General features: G+C 44.4%; 1 protein-coding gene across 10 annotated transcripts in view; it reads right to left on the reverse strand.

Annotated features, from left to right (window-relative positions):
• The window catches only part of TNIK (TRAF2 and NCK interacting kinase), a 400,746-nt gene that overhangs the window by 74,941 nt on the left and 306,008 nt on the right, over positions 1–19,797 (reverse strand). For 6 of the 10 annotated variants that reach the window (XM_040248727.1, XM_040248705.1, XM_040248743.1 and 3 more), the window contains exons 13-15: positions 5,842–5,952; positions 4,777–4,863; positions 3,484–3,672 (exon numbers count right to left, since the gene is read on the reverse strand). In XM_040248727.1, the coding sequence (XP_040104661.1) occupies positions 3,484–3,672; positions 4,777–4,863; positions 5,842–5,952 (387 nt within the window). The remainder of the gene's footprint in view (positions 1–3,483; positions 3,673–4,776; positions 4,864–5,841; positions 5,953–19,797) is intronic. The other 4 variants (XM_040248755.1, XM_040248731.1, XM_040248749.1 and 1 more) reach the window with 1 other exon arrangement.

The raw sequence follows: 19,797 nt of genomic DNA on the forward strand, positions 1-19,797 counted from the left end.
GTGGATGGAAAAGTAATCAAAGAAGGAAAGCTCAAGATGATGAGAAGGTGTGGTGGTGTTTTAGCTCCTAAGTCCTGTCTGACTTTTGCGACTCCGTTGACTGCAGCCCGCCAGGCTCCTCTGTCCATGGGATTCTCCAGGCAAGAATACTGGAGCGGGTTGCCATTTTCTTCTCCAGGGAATCTTCCAGACCCAGGGATCAAACCTGGGTCTCCTGCATTGCAGGCAGATTCTTTACCAACTGAGCTACCAGGGAAGCCCAGAAGGTATACAGGTGAGTTAAAAAACAAATATAGGGGCCAATTACAAAAGAGGCAGTTGTAAGTAGAAGATAGCTGGTTGGTGTCTTCAAAGGCATATGGTACAAAAAAGCTCAGAGTTCTATCACAGGAGACCATGACATTGCTGCTGCCTCATCCCTGGTGAGGATATTTTCAAATTCACATCCTGGCATTTGGAAAAGAAAATGGTCCCTCTTTTTATACCTCCAAAAGATAGTTAAACCTGGGTTCTTTTTATCGATTGATAAATAAAACACTGCTGAGCTAGAAATTCTGTCTATATCTAAAGTCTTGAAATGTATTTTACTGTTTGGCTACTTTCAACTTCACCTACCTCCCTACTATAAGAAAGAAAAGAAATCTGTAAACAAAGCTCTAGAAGAAAAGTTCATACATTGCTGATAGAAGCACTGAAAGATCAAGATAGTAAGGATCCTTACAGTCATTTTTATTCCCATTTTAGGAAGTGGGTGTTAAAAAAAATGATGAATCAAACTCAGGCAGACAATCATTTGTTTTTACTTGTATACCAGTTGCTACAATCCCCAATTTAGCCCTGTCATTCATTCTATCATTTAAATGTTTCATCTTTCTTCTAAAATAGGAACACCCACTCAAAGATTTGGGAACTGCTTCATGAAGAGATAGGTGGTTAGTTGGAAGCTGCATTATGCTAACCACACCCAGGAAGATAGGATTAAATATAAAATCCAAAAAGAAGGTGACCCTAGCGGTACAGGATCTGCCTGTCAATGCAGGAGACAGAAAAGATGCTGGTTCGATCCCTGGGTTGGGAAGATCCTCTGGAGTACAAAAATGGCAACCCACTCCAGTATTCTTGCCTGGGAAATCCCACGGACAGAGGAGCCTGGTGGGCTACAGTCCATGGGATTGCAAAGAGTTGGACAAGAGTGAGCACACAGGCACACACACACATGTCCAAAAGTGCATGAAGCCCAAAAGAAGAATACCAGCTATCAGGAACCCACAGACCCTGGAAGATGTCACCCACCAGAGGTGGGCCAGACTTAGGATGGCCTGGGAACCTGACATTGAGGGTAACTGATGACACAGCCATGCTGTTTGCACGCCCATTATCTAACTTTTCTTTACACTAGGAGCCTGGCCGAGAAGCACAGGGGAATTAGGAGGTCTAGAAAACTTCCCTGATGATATCTGCAGAGATGCACCCCCAGGAATACCATGGCTCCTGAAAGCTTGGCGCCCTTGAATTAGTTCTGAGTAGAGAGGACAGGCCAGCCAATTTAACGATGAGGACAGATGGTAACTAAAAGTTAAAATGAAGTTAAAATGTTTAAGTGAAAATAAGAATGTGCTGAGTAGCGGTGAAAGGAAGGAAGTGGAAATTGCTTCATGTTTCTTCCCCTTTCCTGGTACATTTGTGTATGAGGGAGCTGCCCAGGGGAAAGGAGATTCTGGTATACTTTACAAGGCATCCCAGTCCTCTCCAGGTGGTGTCTGGATGGATCTGTAGGTGTCCCTTTCCTAAACTTATGCTTGAGGCTGGCTGGGAGCACTGAAGGACAGGTGGTCATGCATCCCAGAGAGGTCATTTAGCGATGCAGTACTTCTTGGAGGAGACGAACCACTTGTATGGACGCATGAGTTCATGCCCCGAGGTCCACATGGGTCTCCAAGGCCCTTCTTACTTGCAGAAATAGACAACTGGGGGCTCATCACTTTGGAGATGTTTGGAGAGGACACACAAATGACTTGGGGTCCTGACTCTCGAGGTGGGCTACATCCTTGGGAGTGAGATTGCTTTCTTGATCTCACTGTGGTCCTTGAAGCTCCCTGAGGCTTCAGGTGATCTTCAAGACCAAGTCTAATAGGATAAGCTGTTTCATCTTTCTTCTGTGAGTGATGCTCAAACAAGAGTCCTGATCTGGAATCATTAATTTCTGTAGGTGTTACCGGTATTAACTTAGTAGAGGCTAGTTTTTCAGCCTTCTGAACATCTGCCATGATTAGGAGCTGTGAATCTGCCTTAGCTGAGGGTTTCAGCTTGGCATGGTTTAGCAGCAGAGGAAAGCGGCACATCTTTGCTAGCCAGGAAGCATGTCAGCTGCTGTTTAACAGCAGTGATTCTGCTTAACTGGAAGAACAGATGAGTTGCTAAAGGGTTGGTGCTATATCTCCGGGTAGGATCACAAAACTGAATTACTGACCTGGGGGAAAGAGGCAGTTTTTACAGACGTAGGTAAATATAAATCACATTTACAGACTTTAAGGGAAAGTGATCAAAAATGTTCTTTATATTGAACAGAATGATTTTCTCTACAGATTTGGTTTTTAAGTCTTAAAAGAAAAAAGTTACCAGTTTTATAAACAACAGTACACAATCTTAAAGGATTTAAACAAAAAGCTTAAATAAAAGACTCTGTAGTTTCTACTCCTCATACACAACCATTTTTTATATTATGACAACATAATTTCAAGTGTTTTCTATACATATGTAAGATAGAACAGAAAATAAAAAAACTTATAAAAATAGGGTCTTATGTAAGAAATCCAGTTCTAGTAATATTGTAGTCTAGATAACTTGAAATAAGCTCTAGCTATAAATATCTGAAGATACCAGGACAAAATGTAAAGTAATATAAATCACTCTGTTGAATGACTAGTTATGCTTACAGGAAAATAAAGGAAATCACTAGGTGTTAACCCTAACCCTTCTTTAGTCTGGTAGTTGAGCAAATGAAGGATCATTCCCATGAGAGTATTTGTAAAAAATATAAATGACCTCTGACCCTGTAAGTGAACCACAACCACAAGTCTGGGCCCAACTGTACCTTCACTGGTACCACAGAAGGATATAGGATATCAGTGACAATACCAACGGTCAGTTTCAGGGTCTAGGTATGGATAGGAAATTATCCTACCTAGAATTCCTGAAGTCTTAAATCACATTCTTCCACTAAAAATCCTCCAGCCACAAACTCAATTGGATTCCAATACAGAAAAAGATCTTCTGCTTCCTGCTGTTACTTACAAAAAAGAACCACAAGTGGATTGAGGTAGAGAAATAAGGTTATAGTTCTTCCCAAAACAAAGCATGTGTGTCTCACAAAAGTTATTTCCCGGCTTTGTAGTTTAACTCCCTGTTTCTACAGGAGAAACTTGTTACGGCCACTATACTCGAGGCAGGGTAGGTACAGGCTTGTCTTGTCCGCTTGCCTACCTCCTTGGCCCACGCTGGTTTCTCACTAGGGCTCATCCCTTCTTTGTAATGATACAGTGGTTTCTTCTCCACAGGCCTTTGCTCCTGCCGCTGATGCTGAAGAGAAACCAAGTAGTCTCTCTCTTGCTTTAGTTGCCTCTGTAGCCTTTCTGCTTGTCTCTGCTCTTCCAACTGCTTGCGCTTATATTCCTGTCCAGATCAGGAAAGGAGAACAAAGAGGCTAAATTACCACAGGGAAACCACTGGCCAGTACCAGGGAAGCATGCAATGGAAGCAAAAGAGATGATAAATAACAAAGGACCTTAATACCAACAAAACCACAAGAGGACACAGGGATGAGCCATAGAGATAAGGTATAGCCTCGGGTTAGCATGGACACAGAAGGTGGCATTTAATGAAAACACTACTGTTTTAATGGCAACCCCTACAGAACTCCACCCTTCACAAAGTGACTTGTCCTTGATGAACTGCAACCAAGAAAATGGCAACAATGAGGATATTTGGACGGTCAGTGCACAACCCCTGTAAGGACCTATCCGCTTCCTGGTTTAGTCATTAAATATTCAAACATGTACAATTTACAAAACAAAAAAGAACCTAAATCATCTTTCGTTTGACAAAACTTGGACCAACAGAAACCATTAGCAAAAACATGTACAGGCTTAAAAAAAAAAAAATCATAGAGCCACTGAATAAAAAGTTAAGTTTATAAGAAAAAAAAAAAGATACACCAAGCAGTTCATTTGGAGACCAAGCAGTTCATTTGGAGAGCCGTGCAATAAGGCTAAAAAAAAAAAAACACTTCAAGTGGAAGCTGCCTGAGCAGGGAACACAAAATGTTCCCATCGTGAGGGTAAAACTAATAGACTGCAAATGAAATATGACTCCAGAGCTGAGTGGTTTCCTACGGATGAGGGATACTCTGCTGTGACTGTATTCCAGCATGTTGCAAATGACTGCGAACATTACTCTGCAATAAACACAGTGGGTCTCAGAAACAGTCTGAACTTGTACTAAGACTGGATTCATGTGAAATTTTGCAAATGGCTGGCGTTAATAAAGAATGTGCAACAAGTATATTCAAAGTCGTGACTCGGCACCTTGGGTCAGGAAACTCATTAAGTTTTAGAAGATTTTCCAGGTCTATGAGGCTGGGGGGATCCCCATTTCCTGACTGGCACATTCGAGGAGACCACACACCACACACACACACACACACACACACACACACACACACACACACACACACGAGATGGACATAGAGCAGACCAGTGGGCTTGGCATTCCCATTACCAGAAGTAGAGCTTGTTCATGCAGTAGCTGCTGCTGTAAGATCTCTAGCTGCCTCTGCTCCTCCTCCAGCTGTCGCCTGATGTACTCCTGGAGAGGCAGGCAGCAGAGAAGGCAGAGGAACACAACGAGAGGGAGAGGGAGAGAGAAAGAACCGGTAATTTCAAAGATGAGAAGAAACTGCCAAGTAAAGTGTGGAAGGAAGGAGGAAAAAAAATACCCAAACACCTCTTCACTAAACAGGAAAGATACCTTCCACCACAGCAAAAGCACTTCAGTGCAGTCAAAGGCACAACAGCAGCGGATGGAGACAGCTCAATGCTTTGCTGTGACTATCTGGTTTTGAGAACCCAGCTTCTGTTGTTGTTAAAGTATTATCCATATATATTTTTTGTTTTTTGGCCATGTGGCATCTTAGTTCCCAGACCAGGGCTTGAACCTGTGCCTCCTGCAGCAGAAGCATGGAGTCTTAACCACTGGCAAGTTCTGAGAACCCAGCTTATTTTAAAACTTTTCATTATAGGCTCCCACGTAAATGCTATCTGAATTAACAAGGCTATACAGTTCAGAGGCTCCCCGTTGTAAGCAGTGGGGATAAAATAATGGCTGAATGCTGTCATGAACTGTCTTTGTAAAGGAACCATCCTGCAGTTTCACTGCACTGTCAGAACATGATTCTAACAAAGAGAGAAAGGGCCTACATCGATGGCTCAGAGTCATGGAGACCAGAGCAGCATGAGTAGAAAAGCTCTTCTGAAGTGATGAAAGAGGCGGACTTGGCTCATTTATCATGCCTCAGTGCTACTTTCAAAGCAGGTGCCCTGGGCTGGGAGAAGCACGGAATCAAGGTGTCAGGGGACTTCGGCCTGGGGAGGAAGCCAGGTTGAATGAGCAGACTTTGCCAAGGTTGTGCATTTGACTTCTTGAATAGGTGAGAACAGTTGCTGGAGCAAGAGTAAAAACCGGCTTAACCCGAGCAGACCTAAGAGAAGGTGACCACAGCCCAGAGGCGGCCGGTGCTGCTGTTCACGCGGGGCCATCTGTAGGGCTCCCAGGTCCCCGCTGTACCTGCTCATGCTCTGCGCGCCTCCTCTCCTCCTCCCGGCGCATCTGCTCCTCATAGTGTCGGCGCTGCTCCCTCTCTTGCTGTTTCCGCAGCTCCTTCTCTCGCCTTTGTTGCTGTGGGGGAAAAGCAGACAACCATGAAGGAAATCAGCAGGCAGAGCTGCAGAGCTGTGGATATGACTAACTGTTCACAAGATGCCTGCACGCCTGAGGGTCTCTCACCTGTGCTATTTGGGGACACACTGGTCAGGATGGGGTGACAGCAATTCAGTATTTATCACACAGGTGAGCTCCCCAGGTTTATCCGTCTCCCAAGAAGTTCCCGTTCAGAGCATCCTCCCAGTTGCCTGATGGCGGTTTTCAAATCAGGGGTGGGTAACACAGATGGATAGCTTCCCTGCTGGCTCAGTGGTAAAGAATCTGCCCGTCAATGCAGGAGATGTGGGTTCAATCCCTGGGTGGGGAAGATCTCCTGGAGAAGGAGATGGCAAGCCACTCCAGTATTCTTGCCTGGGAAATCCAATGGACAGAGGAAGCAGGCGGGCTTCTGTCCACGGGGTCACAAAGAGTCAGATGTGACTTAGCGGCTACACAAGACCACCACTGATGTATAATAAATTAGTCATTGGTCATGTATGGAGGCGAGAGTTGGACTGTGAAGAAAGCTGAGTGCCGAAGAATTGACGCTTTTGAACTGCGGTGTTGGAGAAGACTCTTGAGAGTCCCTTGGACTGCAAGGAGATCCAACCAGTCTATTCTGAAGGAGATCAGTCCTGGGATTTCTTTGGAAGGAATGATGCTAAAGCTGAAACTCCAGTATTCTGGCCACCTCATGCGAAGAGCTGACTCATTGGAAAAGACTCTGATGCTGGGAGGGATTGGGGGCAGGAAGAGAAGAGGCCGACAGAGAATGAGATGGCTGGATGGCATCACTGACTCGATGGACGTGAGTCTGAGTGAACTCCGGGAGTTGGTGATGGACAGGGAGGCCTGGCGTGCTGAGATTCATGGGGTCGCAAAGAGTCGGACAACTGAGCAACTGAACTGAACTGAACTGATATATCATCAAGCTGTGAGATTCTACAGACTTTAAAGCACATTCGCAATGCAAATGCTATTCAATGTTTTTGACACCTTGTAGGGCATACATGGGGCCTCGCTGGTGGCTCTGATGGTAAAGAAACTGCCTGTAATGTAGGAGACCTGAGTTCAGTTCTTGGGTTGGGAAGATTCCCTGGAGAAGGGAATGGCAACCCACTCCAGCATTCTTGCCTGGAAAATTCCATGGATAGAGGAGCTTGGCAGGTTACAGTCCATGGGGTTGTAAAAGCTGGGCATGACTGAGTTAGTGACTAAATCACCAGGGCACATACAGATGAAGAAAGTAAAAACCAGAGAAGTGAAATGACATGTTCAAGGCCTTACAGTAATGATGGCTGAGGGTGCAACAGAATCCACCAACTCCCACCTAGTCCATTCCCCTTTCTAATACACCATGTTGTCTTTCTTTTCTGGAGTGTTCACAAGTCAGTGTCAATTTCAACTTGTCACTCAAGTAAGACTGTGAGCTCAGGAACCATCATCATCTCATACAGTCATCATGCCTCTGAAAGTGACACCATGACCAGCACCTTTCATGCTTTATCTTATTTAATTTTCACAAAAATTTTCTAAGATATATCCTATAGTACTATTATTCTCCATTAAATGAGAAAACACAGGCATGGAGAGATTAAGTAGTTGTTCAAGGTCATACTCACATGTTCAAGGTCATATTGAGTAAATGGTAAAGCTTGATTTGAAAGCCTGACAACATGACTCCAGTCTGAACTCCATCAGTACAGAAGATGAAGAGGCAACAGGAATGACAGATCATAATTAATCCAGCTCTTCATTATACTCTCAGTAAAGGAGAACATCTCAGGAGTAGGGAAAGGAGCCAAGGTTTCTCAGCCAGGGATGGTACCATTCCCCAATCCCTGGAGCGTGTGGCATGTGCGGGGGCATGGAGAAGGTTTTCTGGTTGGTCCAGTGACTGGGGGGTCATGACTGGCATTTAGCCAGGGATGCTAAATACCCCACAATGTGTGGGACACACATACATTACAAAGTATTTTCCCTGACCATGCGCCTTTTGAGAAACACTGAAGCCTCTTTGGGTAGGAGCCCGGTACTGACATTAGGGTTTCTTCTTCTTCAAATATGGGGTTTGGAGGGGCTGACCAGAGGGTCCCTTCCCTTGTAAGAGTCTCAACAGCGCTTGGCTGAAGAAACGTGAGTATCCAAGATAAGATGGACTGTGACTGTATCCCATTGATGAGCTGGCTCTAAAAAACCTGGAAAATAGCTCTCTAGTACAAAAACTTTGTTCCAGCCCCAGCTACACCAATGACAGATATTCAAAGCTTTCCGAAGAAGCCCCTTCTTGGCACTTGCAATCCTCTAGACCTGCTCTCTTCCAATAACCTCTAAGGATCATTTGAGACTCAATGTCTATCATTTCCAGAACAACAGTTGGTTGTACATCTTAGATAGTAGGTGATGGGGAGCAACTGCAAGACTACAGGTACGTGCCATCAAGTGTCTCGACCAGATCTGCATTTTCAAAAGGGCTCTTACCTGCCTTGAAAAATGGGCAGGACCAGAAGCTGAGAATGCAATGTGTGGCCATTTGATGGGTCCAGGGCACCCATGAGCTAAGCAAAGGCAGCCAGAGAGTCCATGTTTGTTATCGCTGCTGAGACACAGGCAAAAGGAGGAAAAACCAAAAAACTGTCTGGATTTCCAGTCAGTCCAAGGACTGTAGTGGATGTCAACTTAGAAGAAGAAATTAGAATTAGGCAAAAATAAAATGGGCAGAATTTGGTGACTGTGGGGCATGCGAGGCTGAGTGGTGAGTGAATTTCTGGCCCAGGAGCATGGCAGATGGTGTGATACAGAAGTTTAGGGAAGGGATGAGGCATGTGCTGGGGAACAGAAATGAGTCAAGTTCCAGACAAGTGATTATTTGTTTTACAGAAAAATAATACAGGAGGATGGGAGTAGAAAACATTGTCATACGAACTGACTGAATAATTCGGATTAAAGACCCAAAACAGAGATATTTCCAACACTCAACCAAAGTGAATCAATGCCAGCACAGAGAATAAAATAATTATGTGTACAGATCTGGCTCCTGGCAGGAAACAGCCCTAATTTAGCTAACATTTCAAGCTTTTTTTACTCCTACCATCAGTCTCTTTCTTGAGGAAAAGAATATAATCAAAGCTTTTGACGATTTAGCCGATTTTTCTGTGAAGGATGTGTACATTTCCAACCCCCTTCTTAGGAATCGATAATGTTTGATATTGACATGCCACTCAGGTTCCTATGAAAGGTATACACAGTATTGATTGCAACTCAGGAGGGTCTGAGCTTCCTGAATACTCTGCAGTTTCTAAGAAAGACACTCGAAAGTGACTAATAATTAATAATGATCTCATCTGGCTCAGTCACCACTAAGGCATGGAGGCCTCTGCCAGGGCTTCGCCTCCCGCGGTGAGAATGGAAAAACAAATCACTTCTCCAACCTTCCGAAGGTACTGTGCCAATTCCAGCTGCCATGCCTCAATGTTACACCTTTCCAGGAAAAATGTTTGTGCTCTCTCCTCCTGGCTATGGGATGGTTTGAGGGGACACACCAACACAGGTCCAAGACAGACCAAGTCCCTGGCCTCCAGCAGACAGCTTCACAAGATCTGAGGACTCTTGCTGGATGTAGCAATTGAGGGCAAGGCCTGTGTTTGATCCCCCCTGGACTGCCCAGCCCCTCACTGGGGGCCTGGCACCTGGCCAGTACAGAGATTTTGTTGAACTGAACCAAGCATGAAACTCAGGGCCAAAGAAGACAGTACAATGCCACGTGGTAGCCCCGTGGCAAAGAATCTGCCTGTGTGACTTAGCACGCACGCACACCAATGCAGGAGATGCAGGTTTGATCCCTGGGTCGGGAAAATCCTCTGGAGAAGGAAATGGCAATCTACTCCAGTATTCCTGTCTGGGAAATCCCATGGACAGAGGACCCTGGTGGGCTACAGTCCATGGGGTTGCCAAGAGTCGGACAAGACTGAGCAACTGAACAACAATAATAATAGTACCACCTTAATTTGGGGAGGGATTTCTATTCTTATCAATACTTGTAGTTTAGAGCACACTGCACCTTACCTTATGGTTATTTGAGATGTCTCAACTACTCCACAATATAGATTGTGGACAGGGTCTCTGATGTACTCCATTTTTTACCTCCTACTATATCCCATAAAGGGTCTGATACCATCAATGTCTGTTGTCTTACATGCTATAGATGGAGCAGCAAGAGAAAAGCAGAAAGGCTCCCAGGACCTCAGGCCACTCCTTCACCCTTTGATGCCCTCCTGAAAGAGGAACTCCCCAGGTCAGTAGGCACCCAACATGCTACTGGAGATCAGTGGAGAAGTAACTCCAGAAAGAATGAAGGGATGGAGCCAAAGCAAAAACAGCACCCAGCTGTGGATGTGACTGGTGACAGAAGCAAGATCCGATGCTGTAAAGAGCAATATTGCATAGGAACCTGGAATGTCAGGTCCATGAATCAAGACAAATTGGAAGTGGTCAAACAAGAGATGGCAAGAGTGAACATTGACATTCTAGGAATCAGCAAACTAAAATGGAATGGGATGGGTGAATTTAACTCAGATGACCGTTATATCTACTACTGCAGGCAGGAATCCCTCAGAAGAAATGGAGTAGCCATCATGGTCAACAAAAGAGTCTGAAATGCAGTAGTTGGACGCAATCTCAAAAATGACAGAATGATCTCTGTTCATTTCCAAGGCAAACCATTCAAGATCACAGTAATCCAAGTCTATGCCCCAACCAGTAACGCTGAAGAAGCTGAAGTTGAATGGTTCTATGAAGACCTACAAGACCTTTTAGAACTAACACCCAAAAAAGATGTCCTTTTCATTATAGGGGACTGGAATGCAAAAGTACGAAGTTAGGAAACACCTGGAGTAACAGGCAAATTTGGCCTTGGAATGTGGAATGAAGCAGGGCAAAGACTAATAGAGTTTTGCCAAGAAAATGCACTGGTCATAGCAAACACCCTCTTCCAACAACACAAGAGAAGACTCTACACATGGACATCACCAGATGGTCAACACCGAAATCAGACTGATTATATTCTTTGCAGCCAAAGATGGAGAAGCTGTATATAGTCAACAAAAACAAGACCAGGAGCTGACTGTGGCTCAGATCATGAACTCCTTATTGCCAAATTCAGACTTAGATTGAACAAAGTAGGGAAAACCGCTAGACCATTCAGGTATGACCTAAATCAAGTCCCTTATGATTATACAGTGGAAGTGAGAAATAGATTTAAGTGCCTAGATCTGATAGATAGAGTGCCTGATGAACTATGGAATGAGGTTCATGACATTGTACAGGAGACAGGGATCAAGACCATCCCCATGGAAAAGAAATGCAAAAAAGCAAAATGGCCGTCTGGGGAGGCCTTACAAATAGCTGTGAAAAGAAGAGAGGCGAAAAGCAAATGAGAAAAGGAAAGATAAGCATCTGAATGCAGAGTTCCAAAGAATAGCAAGAAGAGATAAGAAAGCCTTCTTCAGTGGTCAATGCAAAGAAACAGAGGAAAAGAACAGAATGCGAAAGACTAGAGATCTCTTCAAGAAAATTAGAGATACCAAGGGAACATTTCATGCAAAGATGGGCTCGATAAAGGACAGAAATGGTATGGCCCTAACAGAAGTAGAAGATATTAAGAAGAGGTGGCAAGAATACACAGAAGAACTATACAAAAAAGATCTTCACGACCAAGATAATCATGATGGTGTGATCACTCATCTAGAGCCAGACATCCTGGAATGTGAAGTCAAGTGGGCCTTAGGATGCATCATTATGAACAAAGCTAATGGAGGTGATGGAATTCCTATTGAGCTATTTCAAATCCTGCAAGATGATGCTGTGAAAGTGCTGCACTCAATATGCCAGCAAATTGGGAAAACTCAGCAGTGGCTACAGGACTGGAAAAGGTCAGTTTGCATTCCAATTCCAAAGAAAGGCAATGCCAAAGAATGCTTAAACTACCACACAACTGCACTCATCTCACACACTAGTAAAGTCATGCTCAAAATTCTCCAAGCCAGGTTTCAGCAATACATGAACCGTGAACTTCCTGATGTTCAAGCTGGTTTTAGAAAAGGCAGAGGAACCAGAGATCAAATTGCCAACATTCACTGGATCGTGGAAAAAGCAAGAGAGTTCCAGAAAAACATCTATTTCTGCTTTATTGACTATGCCAAAGCCTTTGACTGTGTGGATCACAATAAACTGTGGAAAATTCTGAAAGAGATGGGAATACCAGACCACCTGACCTGCCTCTTGAGAAATCTGTATGCAGGTCAGGAAGCAACAGTTAGAACTGGACATGGAACAACAGACTGGTTCCAAATAGGAAAAGGATTGTGTCAAGGCTCTATATTGTCCCCCTGCTTACTTAACTTCTATGCAGAGTACATCATGAGAAATGCTGGACTGGAAGAAGCACAAGCTGGAATCAAGACTGCCGGGAGAAACATCAATAACCTCAGATATGCAGATGACACCACCCTTATGGCAGAAAGTGAAGAGGAACTCAAAAGCCTCTTGATGATAGTGAAAGTGGAGAATGAAAAAGTTGGCTTAAAGCTGAACATTCAGAAAACGAAGATCATGGCATCCAGTCCCATCACTTCATGGGAAATAGATGGGGAAACAGTGGAAACAGTGTCAGACTTTATTTTGGGGGGCTCCAAAATCACTGCAGATGGTGATTGCAGCCATGAAATTAAAAGACGCTTACTCCTTGGAAGAAAAGTTATGACCAACCTAGATAGCATATTCAAAAGCAGACATTACTTGGCCGACTAAGGTCCGTCTAGTCAAGGCTATGGTTTTTCCTGTGGTCATGTATGGATGTGAAAGTTGGACTGTTAAGAAAGCTGAGTGCAGAAGAATTGACGCTTTTTAAATGTGGTGTTGGAGAAGACTCTTGAGAGTCCCTTGGACTGCAAGGAGATCCAACCAGTCCATTCTGAAGGAGATCAGCCCTGGGATTTCCTTGGAAGGACTGATGCTAAAGCTGAAACTCCAGTACTTTGGCCACCTCATGCGAAGAGTTGACTCATTGGAAAAGACTCTGATGCTGGGAGGGACTGGGGGCAGGAGGAGAAGGGGATGACAGAGGATGAGATGGCTTGATGGCATCACTGATTCGATGGACCTGAGTCTGAGCGAACTCCCAGAGTTAGTGATGGACAGGGAGGCCTGGCGTGCTGCGCCAGGGGTCGCAAAGAGTCGGACACGACTGAGCGACTCAACTGAACTGAACTGAACTGGACCAGAATATTCATTTATGCTGAGTATAGGCAAGGCTTGGAATGCTTTTCTAAAAAGAGCCACCCATGACGGGCACTGGCATGGGATTTATTTTCCATTCTAGAGAAAGGAAGAAAAATAAAATAAGAGAATAAGACTCAGGGAATCAAACTGAAGCTCAGAGAAATATACTGTTCCATGTAACACAGCTGGAAAATGGTGGCACCTCCAAGTAAGCCCAAGGCAGTCTTACTCCACATCCTTTCCACTCTACACCCTACTATTTCCTGATCCCTAGTACCTGAAAGAATACTCTATCCATTGGAGATGTATCCAATCCAGATAGGCCATCTCACTGCTTTTTTCTACTTACTGAATGTTCAGGTCGAATTTGAGTTTGATTCTTATGACATTCTGGTAGATTTGGGGAAAACACAATGCCTTTGTGTACAGGTTTTGGGACCTTCTATCTTTTACACATATCAAGTTTCCCATTATACAGACTCAGAGGTAACATCCACATTTGAGAATTAATATCCCATAGTTGCAAAGAGACAGATCATTGTGGAGAAGAGAGTAGTTATGAGAGGCCACAGGACTTGGGGGAGAGAATGCTGGATCAGAAATAGGAAGACTAGATTCCAGTCCTGTTCTGCCACTGATATTAATGCAGACACTGCAGACCACCCCGTCACAGTAAATATTTGTTTAATGAATGAGTGAATGCTTTATGACCTTGAGTGAATCACCTTAACCCACACCTTCAGTGAGGGGGCAGATTAGGTGATCAGACATGTCTGTTCATTCAAAGAGTCTAAGCAAGAATGTGCTACATTGTAAAAATTGACTAATTCAGAATAAGAAGTGAGGCAAAGCAGAATTCTGCCTGCTCTTGGAGACCTCCACTCTTTTCATCCTGGGTGACCCCCTGGAAGTGGTAAGAGGGGACCCTACTGAGTGTGGAAGACCAGAGACGGCCTCCAGAGGACAACAGCGCAGCAGCTGGTGCAGGATCAAGTCAGGCTCCTTGGGAAACACCTCAAACCATCCCCTCCACACAGGGGCTCTCGGTTCAAAGACACTCAGAATGAAAGGCTCCAGTGTGGTCTTTTGAGTTGACTGCAGGGCATACATGCCCCCTCACTTAAATAGGACTGTTCTGTGTAAACCTGGCAGCAGCAGAATTTGTGATGAGAGGGATCAAGCTTCTAGGCATTTCACTTGCCTACTTTAACATTTGTGAACGTTGCCATTTGGGAAAGACCACTGTATACCATCCCCTGCAGGGGGAAAAGGCCTGATTCCTTGCAACTGACTCTGGGATTCCAAGCCTTATTTAATAGGATGGTTGTGAGAGTGATGGTGAAGTAGTCTGCCAACTCTGAATTCAATATACAACAAAGTAATCAGAATCACAACAAAGAATAGTAATTATTCACGATAAGAACAAATGGTTTTGTAGAGCCTCCCATGATGCCAGGCACTAAGCCCTTCACGCACAGTCACTCATTTAGTTCTCACCACAACCTTTTAGGCACATACTACCATCCTTATCTGCACGTGACAGATAAGGAAACCGAGGCACACACAGGCCAACGTCTTGCCCAAGCGCACTCAGCTGGTAGTGCAAAGCCAGGTCTACATTCTGCATCTGGCTTTTTTGAGATGCTGCCTCTACGGATCTGAAAGACATCTATGGTGAAGACACCGACATATATAAATTGAAGGATGTGGGTTGTATGAATGGTTTCTCAAGTGGCCATTTTCCATCTCTTCCTCACAGAAACAGCAATCAGAGAACCAGTGAGAAAACTAGTCCAGCTAAATATACCTGATTCTTTTCTTTTTATATCTACTGAGTGAGTGAGTGAGTGAGTGAAGTTGCTCAGTCGTGTCCAAGTCTTTGTGACCCATGGACTGTAGCCTACCAGGCTCCTCTGTCTATGGGATTTTCCAGGCAAGAGTACTGGAGTGGATCGTCATTTCCTTCTCCAGAGGATCTTCCTGACCCAGGGATCAAGCCCGGGTCTCCCGCATTGTAGGCAGATGCTTTACTGTCTGAGCCACCAGGGAAATCTTACATCTACTATACACTATTAAAGATAAACCATCCAACCTCCTAATTTACAACTTTCCTGGAAGATTAACAGCCTACATGAAACTCTTCCTCTTACTCCCCAGCCGGCTTTTGATCAGCAGGCAGCCTCATGGCTAAACACTGTATGAGCATGTATGTGCCAAACTGGTCTTTAAGCACGTAGAATGGAGAACCAAAGTTCTATGTACACTGAGCTTTGAGAAGGCTTCATGAAGAATTCTGGTACTGCCTCTTTGGATGCTGGTCAGTGTGATTATTTCAGGAGCTCCTATTACTTTTGAGCTACAGTTTCTTTGGGGAGACTCTCTACTTGGGTTTTCCTGCGTTTCATATAGAGGAACAAGATGGCCCAGTGGACATCCTGGGTACCTATGACTCTGTAGGTTAGGGTAAAAGTCAAGTGCAGATGTAACTCTCAAATTTCTGCTGCAACCAGCATTCTGAAGACTTAACATGAGACTCTCATATTGAAGCCTATGAAAAGAAGCCCATTATATACCAGTTTATTAATACAATGTGTATAGAGAGGGTCATTGCTGCTCATCTGGGCTGCTGGAGATTGTGCTAAATTATATCATATAGAGAAAGGGTGCAGGAACGGGTGACATTTGGACAAGATGGGAACTACCACTGCCTTCAATATTTCTGGGGCTGATGTGGAAGGCATTGAGTTTTGTTTGGTATAATTGGTTTTAATGTAGGGATAGCACAAGGATTTGAATCAATAACAGGATACATTTTCTAACAGTAGGAGTTGTTCAAAAATGGAAGAGGCCACCTCAAGCCTCTGAAAATAAAAGCAGAGATGATACACTAAATAGGTTAAATGACTTTGATGAATACTGTCAAAGGGGCTCATGCTTTGAGAGAAGAAATGGCTTAGACCACTTTGAGGGAGGTTCTTCATGTTCCCCCACCTCTCTGAGTCTTTGAAACTGCTCATTGACTGAAGAAAAGAGTGAAATGAAAACAAGTGGATTTAAATGTCATATGATATAATACTTTCTGTGAAACTATTCTGTCATAGTTGTATGATTGGGAACAACTAAGAATAATGACTGTGAAACACAAGAGATGGAAACTAGATTTAAGAGAGATTCCATGAAGACCCTGGACAATGCAAGGCTGGCTGCTGTAATGTCCCTTCCTCACTGTGGCTTAAAAGCAATGCCTACCATCTCTCTAAGCTGCCCTAGCGATACCAAGGGCCAGAAACTGCTTAACGCTGTTTCTCCCACCCCCTACCTCCTGGTATGAAATGCTATGGGTTTCCCTGGTGGCTCAGCAGTAAAGAATCTGCCTGCTATGCAGAAGACACAGGAGAAACAGGTTTGATCCCAGGCTTGGGAAAATCCCCTGGCGAAGGGTATGGCAACCCACTCCAGTATTCTTGCTTGGAGAATCCCATGGACAGAGGAGCTTGACAGGATATAGTCTATAGAGTCACAAAGAGCTGCACACAACTAAAGCGACTGATGACACATGAAATGCTATGACTATAAAGTATTACATATCCTTCCCATTCCCTGAAAATGTAGGAAGAAGTCTGAGCAAAAGGATTTCAAATATTCAGTTCAGTTCAGTTCAGTCTTTGCGACCCCATGAACCACAGCACGCCAGGCCTCCCTGTCCATCATTAACTGCCAGAGTCCACCCAAACCCATGTCCATCGAGTTGGGGATGCCATCCAACCATCTCACCCTCTGTCGTCCCCTTCTCCTCCTGCCCTCAATCTTTCCCAGCACCAGGGTCTTTTCCAATGAGTCAGCTCTTTGCATCAAGTAGCCAAAGTATTGGAGTTTCAACTTCAACATCAGTCCTTCCAATGAACACCCATCCTTTAGGATGGACTGGTTGGATCTCCTTGCAGTCCAAGGGACTCTCAAGAGTCTTCTCCAACACCACAGTTCAAAAGCATCAATTTTTCAGCACTCAGCTTTCTTCACAGTCCAACTCTCACATTCATACATGACCACTGGAAAAACCATAGCCTTGACTAGACAGACCTTTGTTGGCAAAGTAATGTCTCTGCTTTTTAATGATTTAATATGGTCATAATATTAGCAGCATTTTAAGCTGCAGACCAGAAATGGCAGCCCAACTTCCTCACCTGGTCAGGCAATGCCTGCCATCACAGGACCTAGGTGACAAAGCAGACAAACCCAGCTTGTTGCAAGCATGGCAAGTAAGTCAGAATAGGGAACCATTTTGGGGTCCATTGGAAAGTAGGGTTTCCTGCACTCATTCCTACAGCGTCCTGAAGCGCGTGCCTGAATGACACACATGTGTAATGCAGAAGCCCATCAGAGGCCATGGGCAGGCCCTGCCCCAGGCAGTAAGCATCCACTTTGCCAGCCTGACTCCCAGCTGTTTCATAATTTCTGTTCAGTTTGTGAAATAACAGGGCAAAAGCCCAGCTAGAAAGTGTTCAGTCTTCATGCCAATGCTAACAGCACCCAGGAAGAAAGGGCTGCTTTGCCCCCCAGCCGTGGCTGTGGCTCGCAGCCCTCATTAGGGTGCCTACAGCTCATGATTAAGTGAATTAAAGGCCGCTTCTCAGCAGTGCCAGCGAGTTAACACTCCAGGTCCTGAAATGGGAGACTTATTTTTGCTCACAGTGCTTTCTTCTGGTGGAGGGCCTGGGATTATGGCCCGTGGGTAGGAATGCAGCAATCCCTGTCTCCTGCCTGCTCAGGCCACAGTGGGCTGTGAGCCCTCACCTGGAAGAGAGATGACTCACAGCAGCCACAGTAGGCAGACAGATGATAGGAAAGAAAACCATTCCCCTATATGGGCAACTCTTTTCCTTGATTATTCATTCAGGTACTTACTTGGTGCAAGGGACTGTTCTAAGAGCTTTGTACGTAGTACCTCATTTAACCCTCAAAACTGTTACTGTCCCATTTTACAAATGTGCAAGGCTTCCCCAGGGACTCAGTGATAAAGAATATGCCTGCAATGCAGGAGATGCAACAGATCTGGGTTTGATCCTTGGGTGGGGAAGATCCTCTGGAGGAGGAAATAGCAACTCACTTCAGTATTCTTGCCTAGAGAACCTCATGGACAGAGGGGCCTGGTGGGCTACAGTCCATGGGGTTGCAAAGAGTCAGACAGGACTGAGTGAATAGTCATGTATTTTATGAACTACATAAAGGTGGAAACTGACGCATAAAGAAGTCATGTCTTACCAAATATATCACAAAAGTATTAAGTGGCAGAGCTAGGATTCAAACCCAGGAAACCCTTTCTCTCGCTTTTCTTTCTTTTTTTTTTTTTTTTAATGTGGGCCATTTTTAAAGCCTTTATTGAATTTGTTACAATATTGCTTCTGTTTTATGTTTTGACTTTTTGGTCCTGAGGCATGTGGGATCTTACCTCCCTGACCAGGTATCAAACCTGCACCCCCCGCACTGGAAGGTGAAGTCTCAACTACTGGACCACCAGTGAAGTCCCCCAGGGTAATCTCTTACAATATCCTTTACTGTCCTGTTTCTTTCTTTCTAGCAATAGGGTCCCTCCCAAAGTGCTGTGTCCCTGGGGCCTAGAAGGTTAATATTCAAGCATCACCAGATCTCTACCTCTTCAGGTGGTTTGTTTAGGTACTGGTAGGAGGTGAGACCTGGTGCAGTCACTGCTGGCAACAATGGGATCATAATTACACAGTGTTGGAAGTGACAGCAAGAAATACTGATAAGAATCCATCACAAAGCAGTTTCCCCAGGAGAAGGTTCTCTGAGGGTTGGCTAGGTGACAGCTGAGCCTGCAAGATGGGGTGCATCCAGAAGGATGAAGAGTGGGCTGTGTGCTGGCACTGGACATCCAGGATGGCCAGCTATGTTAACAGTAGAGGCAGACCCTGGCCAGACAACAACAAGAGGGGTGCTCTCAGAGCAGTCCTCAAAAAGGGATGGAAAAGTAAATGGGGAAGGTACATTAGAGAATGAAGGAGGATAGACAATGGAAAATGCTATTCCATTTTCCAAATGCTATTTCCATTTGGAAAATCCTTAAAACAAAACAAAACAAAAAATAACAACTCTGAAATCACCAGTTGCAAAATGACAATAAAATATTCACCCAAGAGTGTCAACCTGTTCTGTCAGACATCGTGCCAACCCTTCTGTACCTATGATTCCAGCTGCCTCTCAACAACCTGCCAAGTAAATAGCATATCAATTGTGTATATAAGGAAGCTGAGCGCCGGAGAGGGCAAGTAATTTGCCCAAGGTCACACAGCTAGAATGAAATCTTGATCTCCACAGCTTCAAAGCCAGCGTACTTTGCCCCTACACTAATCTGCTGGCCAGTCAGTTAAAAACTGGATAATTTTTTTTTCCTCTTAATGAACATAACCAAATCATCCCTAGTATTATAACAAATATTTTTTTCCAATGTATGAGTAAAAGTTTACCTGTTGGTACATTTATTTTAATAAACTCAAGAAGGTTTTACTGCTGCACATAAAAGAG

The sequence above is a fragment of the Oryx dammah genome, unplaced genomic scaffold (genome assembly GCF_014754425.2).
Source record: "Oryx dammah isolate SB20612 unplaced genomic scaffold, SCBI_Odam_1.1 HiC_scaffold_2, whole genome shotgun sequence".
In the NCBI taxonomy this organism is placed as follows: domain Eukaryota; kingdom Metazoa; phylum Chordata; class Mammalia; order Artiodactyla; family Bovidae; genus Oryx; species Oryx dammah.